Raw genomic sequence first — 5,188 nt, forward strand, 5'->3', positions numbered from 1 at the left:
ACAAATTTGATAGAGACATTTTACTTCAGTGATCAATGTCTCCCTATTTCCTACAGGATTAAATACTAATGTCTGAGGCAGCATATAAGACTATGATTTTGCCCCTGCTTATTTTTCCATACTCATCTATCACCACTTCCCTTCCCTCTCTAGCCACAGTGACTTACTGGTATTTCCTGGAGCATGCCATTCTGATACATTCCTTCATGACTCAGTTCCTCTGGATATTGTCTGGAATGTTCTACTCTTGTCTGTCTAGCAAACTTCTCTTAGTCCTCTAAGACTTTTTGCCTCTCTGAAGTCTTTACTGACCTGCCAAACCAGAGTTAACACCCCTTCCTCAGGACTTCCTTTGTCTCTGGCACCCAGCTCTATCTTAACACCTACTGTAGTGAATTGTAATGAGTTTAAAATCTGAGTGTTGTGTTTTTTTTTTCCGAGACAGAATCTTGCTCTGTTGCCTGGACTACAGTGCCGTGGCATCAGCCTAGCTCACAGCAACTTCAAACTCCTGGACTCAAGCGATCCTTCTGCCTCAGCCTCCAAAGTAGCTGGGACTACAGGCATATGCCACCATGCCTGGCTAATTTTTTCTATTTTTAGTATAGATGGGGTCTCGCTCTTGCTCAGGCTGGTCTGGAACTCCTGAGCTCAAGCGATCTTCCCCCCTCAGGCTCCCAGACAGCTGGGATTACAGGTGTCAGCCACCACACCCGGCCAAGATCTGAGTGTTTCTAGAGAGCATGTACCATGTATAATTAAATTCTGTGCCTTCGGGGCCTGGCATAGTTCCTGACACACAGTAGGGTCTTGAATTGTCTTTGAATATTCAAAATGCTTTGAATAAACAAAACATTTTTGTTTAAAAGCAGGAGGAACTTATCAACTAGTTCAAGTTGATAATCTCTTGGATCCAACATTTTGTGTCTGAAGTATGTGATATTAATTCCTTCATTGATTTAACAAGTATTTATTGAACATCTGCCCTCAGCCAGGCATGAGAATAAAATTATCAACAAAAGTAGATATGTGCTTTACTGCCCTCATGGAGTTGAGGATTTATTGGGAAAATTGTTACTGCATTTGTATGAATTATTAAATAGAACATATTTTGGGTTTGGCCCGTGATGTCAGAGTTTGTCCCTAACACAAGCCTTTCTGAAATTTAAGGTTAAAGCCTTTGTCTGTTGAACTACTTTCACTTTTTGTACGCTGCAGTTTCACCTCCTTTGTCAGCATACAAAGCCATTTTAGTTTATAAACATAAATTAAAAAACAAATGCGTAAAATGTTAAACATCTTGTTTTAATCCAAGCAAAATGTTGTCTTCAGAAATCTGTGGAAGGCTGGGATAAACCAGTGACTTTACAGTTTGCCAAGTGCTTTTGCATTTATAGTGGTATTTGGTTTTGCTTGTAGGAAAACCAAAAGAATGTCGAGGGAGAATTTAAAGAATCAACAAAACAGGATCACCTTTTTAGGCTGGAGGGATACCTTTAGGTAATGAGAGGTTACTGAAATGTACTGAAGCAAATAAATGTCCTAGTCTCTCTGCCTACAGCCAATAAGACACAAACTTCAACCTCAGGCAGTGTGACTAGAGAAATAAAAGAGGCTACCAGATCTTGGCATTTTGAAAATGGAAAAGGAAAAAAACAAACCAAAAAGAACCACCCAAAAATCATATCTCCTATGAAAATTAAATATCAGAAAGTTTGAACAAACCCAAACCAGGTTCCTACAGTCTTGGTATCTCCAGAGGGTTGGATTCTGCTTCCTTCTCAGTTAGGGTGAGCTAGAAAGGACAGATTTCCTGTCAAACAGAGCAGTGATGTATAATCAGTTAGGTCCATTCAAATGCATAATCGCCAGCATTACAGGAGATGGACAGTCTTTTGTTAACGTTGCTTGAGATGGGGTTATCTTTCTTGAATTTGGCTATACTGTTTTCCTCCAGCTCCTCAGCTGGTAACTAGGAATTGCTGTAGGACAGGGAAGCAATTTTCTTCATTTTAGGTGACATGCTCTTATGGCAGAGACATGCTGCCACAAGGGCTAAACTTTACAACCCTCATTTTGATATATAAAGAGATTACAAACAAAACACAAGGTAAAGTCGCAATTTCAGGTTGAGTCCAAATTAGTAACAATGTCCTAAATTAAAGCTAAGTTGCTATGCTTAATTGGGAGCTTTGAAAACAAACAAAAAATCAAATTTCACAAAAGATATATTATTAGTATAACAATCAGTCCACTAATATTTTTTCCCCCTTTCCGGAGGTCTCCAAGAAGATGAACCATCTTCTTCATCATCTTTTTAAAATACAAGTTGTAGGCCAGATGGAGCTTTGAAGGTCACTGTGTTCATCTCAGACTTAGGGAAGGAAGAAAATGGGGAAGGGATAAAACTATAGATTATTTCATAACTTTTCCAAGTTCTAAACAGAAATCTACTTTGGCTTTCTGATAGACTACTTTTCCAAAAGAGAGTTTGGGTTTTTGTCTAAGAACCCTATGGAGCCATTGTCCTATGCATTAAATGCAATCCCAGGAAAGCTAGCATAGTGACATTTTTCATCTACAAAATTTAGTGTAAAATATAAAAACAGCAACTCAAAGTATGGTAAAAAAAAATCTTTTTTTAGTGTAAAATAACCAGGTATAAAACTTTGGGTTCTCTCTCATTCAACAGCAGCAAATATCTATGTACAAATGGACATTACTTTTCTCAAAACTGGACTCTGTCCATTTCTTGAATTAACTTTACCATTGTGGTTTCATTGCTTTAGTTGCACAGAGTTGCAAATGTGATGAGGGGGAAGGGGGTTCTTGCACTGGTTTGGCAGTCAGGCAAGATTACCAAGGAGCTCATTCTGGCTCCTGAAATGGGAGCAGGTCATCCCCACACCTCAGAACTGGTTGTGGATCATTCACACCTTCTGGAACCAGGAGCGGGTCATCCCCACTCCCCAAAATGGGGAGCAAATCATCCCCACTCCTTGCTGAAGAAGGAGGACAATCGCTACGAAGCTCTCTGCCCCCTGTGACTCTGGACTTGATTGTGCCCATCAGACCTTCAAAAGATCTGAATGTGGCCAACTTCTTCATGTCTCCAAACTTCCTGCAGATGGCAGAGCTCATGATGGATAGGGCAACTGACGTCTTCTGTTTCACGTAGGCGTTGGAGACCTGGACATCATGCCAGCTCTTGGACAAATTCTGTCTCAGCCCGACCAAGGTGGTGAGGCCCAACTTCCTCTTGAGCACCCCACAGCGCCTCTCTTTGGCTCCCAGCGCTTGGCGTAGGGTTACGATTTCTGCCTCCAATTTAGTGAGCTCAGATTTGAGCTCCATTTGCTCGGCCTCTGTCAGATCCACCGGTTCAGAAGTCAGTTGAGACTTATATGCGCCCACAGAGGTCTTTGTCATGGCATCTGGCAGGGACTGGGAATAAAGATCTTCGTTAAGAGAGTCCAGGTCCAATTCTTGGTAGGGAGAATCGAATTCTTGGCCAGTGGAGAAATAATCTTGGCTGGCAAAGTCTAAATGTAGGCCTGCAGGCTCAGACTCTTGGCCAGTGGGTCCAGATTCTAGGCGGGGTAGATCCATGTCTTGGCCAGTAGAACAGCAGCCTAGGCAGAGGAGTCTACGTCCCGGCCTGTGGAGGTGATACCTTGGCCCATGGGCGTCCACTTCCTGGTGGTGGGGTAGAGGGTTGTAGGGGGTTGCGGAGGCGGGACTTCCGGCCAGAGGGCGGGAGGCCGCGGAACACCTGCTTGGCTGAGGTGCCGCCTACACTCGTGGTGGTGGTTGTCATCACTGGGACCTTGTGAGGTAGGCAGTGCCAAGATTATTGTCGCGTTTCTCCTGCCACAGTAAGTGACAAGTCCTGGCCTTCAAACCAAGTTTTCTGGTACCTGTTTCTTCAACCACTTCAGTGGTTTTCAAACTCTTGAAAATAAGTTGAACCCTTTTGCTAACAGAAATTTATGAAAAAGCCCAGTACATAAAATGAATAACTACCCTAGAGTGGGGCAGGGAGTTTAGAATTCCTGGGCTTGTTCCTTTCCCCATCTTCCCTACCTAGAAGAGGCCCCGAGAAACTCTTAGCACCCCTTGTAACGAGGATTTGAAGGCTCCACAGAACTCTGAGTGCGGTAGTGACTGACACGATCCCAGCGAAGTGTAAACAGTGCTGGAGACCTGAAATAGCAGAACTCAGAAAGTGCCTCTAACCAGTCACAGTTGTCTGTTATTTTCGGGGAGGGAGAGGAGGAGAATGAGTAAATCTATAATAGTTTTTCATCTTTAACCTTAACAAAAGCAAAGACTGTTGTACTTTGAGAATTTAGGGGAAAAGTGATAAGATGTAAACAAATGGACAGCATGGGTTTTCAATTTTGCAGGTGCATTTTCTGACCCCATGCCCGCCCCTGCATCCATTCACATTTCTGAAAGCATATCTGCCCACATTCAGGGTTACCAGTTGTGGAAGATGGTCTGCACAGTGAAGAAGAAAGGTCTGTCAGAGTACAACTGCTACATCCCTCTATTCTACCCAGAGCTTGTAATTTATACAGTGGAAAAATCAGGATGTCAATCCAGTGAGGGCATGTGGTCAGGTTTCACTTTGCTCATTATATGGCTACCTATTCCCAGGGAATATCATTGAGCAAGTCTTAGATTCTAAGGATTTTTTTGGACAGTGTAGTAGTTCTTGCGAACATGATCTTGTGGAACATAATATGATCCTCAACAAATTTCAGCAATTTGCCACATGCATGCCTGTGTGGCTACTATGAAGCATCCAGCTGTGCATCCAAACCAACTTCGGCCCTCCTTTGGATTTATATTTAGTAACGCTTTCACATAACTCAATAGTGTTTATTATTGTCTTGTCCTGAGTGGTGTGCTTCCCTAGATTAAAAAATTAGGATTGTTTTTTTTGGAAACATGAACACTGATGGGGGATTGGCTATGTGTTTAAAGGCCTGAAAAGGGCAGCAAGGGCTCCTTGAAAACCATTTGTTCCAGATGGTAGAGTTTTCCTCCATTGCCTGTAGAAACAGTGGTGATTTTGGGAACTCTCCTAGACTCTGAACCAGAACTTCTCTTTGAAAACTGAGACTGAAGGATAAAGAAATCCCTGAGAAAGCAGCTAGACGTTGCCCAATATACATAACAGCAC

General features: G+C 42.6%; 1 protein-coding gene across 1 annotated transcript; it reads right to left on the bottom strand.

The window, feature by feature from the left end:
• Window positions 1-856: 856 nt before the first annotated feature.
• TPD52L3 (tumor protein D52-like 3) lies at window positions 857-3,604 on the bottom strand. The gene is made up of 2 exons (XM_012647394.1): window positions 3,075-3,604; window positions 857-986 (listed from the first exon to the last, which is right to left on the bottom strand). Exons 1-2 carry the CDS (start codon window positions 3,427-3,429, stop codon window positions 952-954), a joined length of 390 nt encoding a protein of 129 aa, XP_012502848.1. The 5' UTR covers window positions 3,430-3,604; the 3' UTR covers window positions 857-951.
• Window positions 3,605-5,188: the final 1,584 nt, after the last annotated feature.

The sequence above is a fragment of the Propithecus coquereli genome, unplaced genomic scaffold (genome assembly GCF_000956105.1).
Source record: "Propithecus coquereli isolate 6110/MARCELLA unplaced genomic scaffold, Pcoq_1.0 Scaffold267, whole genome shotgun sequence".
Classification (NCBI taxonomy): Eukaryota; Metazoa; Chordata; class Mammalia; order Primates; family Indriidae; genus Propithecus; species Propithecus coquereli.

Bases quoted from the DNA above. Each gene is read 5' to 3' on its own strand.
- TPD52L3 (XM_012647394.1), bottom strand. From the start codon at position 3,429: ATGACAAAGACCTCTGTGGGCGCATATAAGTCTCAACTGACTTCTGAA. The intron at 987-3,074 runs GTCTGATGGGCA...TGCCTGGCTGAG, and splicing joins CACATTCAGATCTTTTGAAG to GGCAGATGTTCAATAAATAC.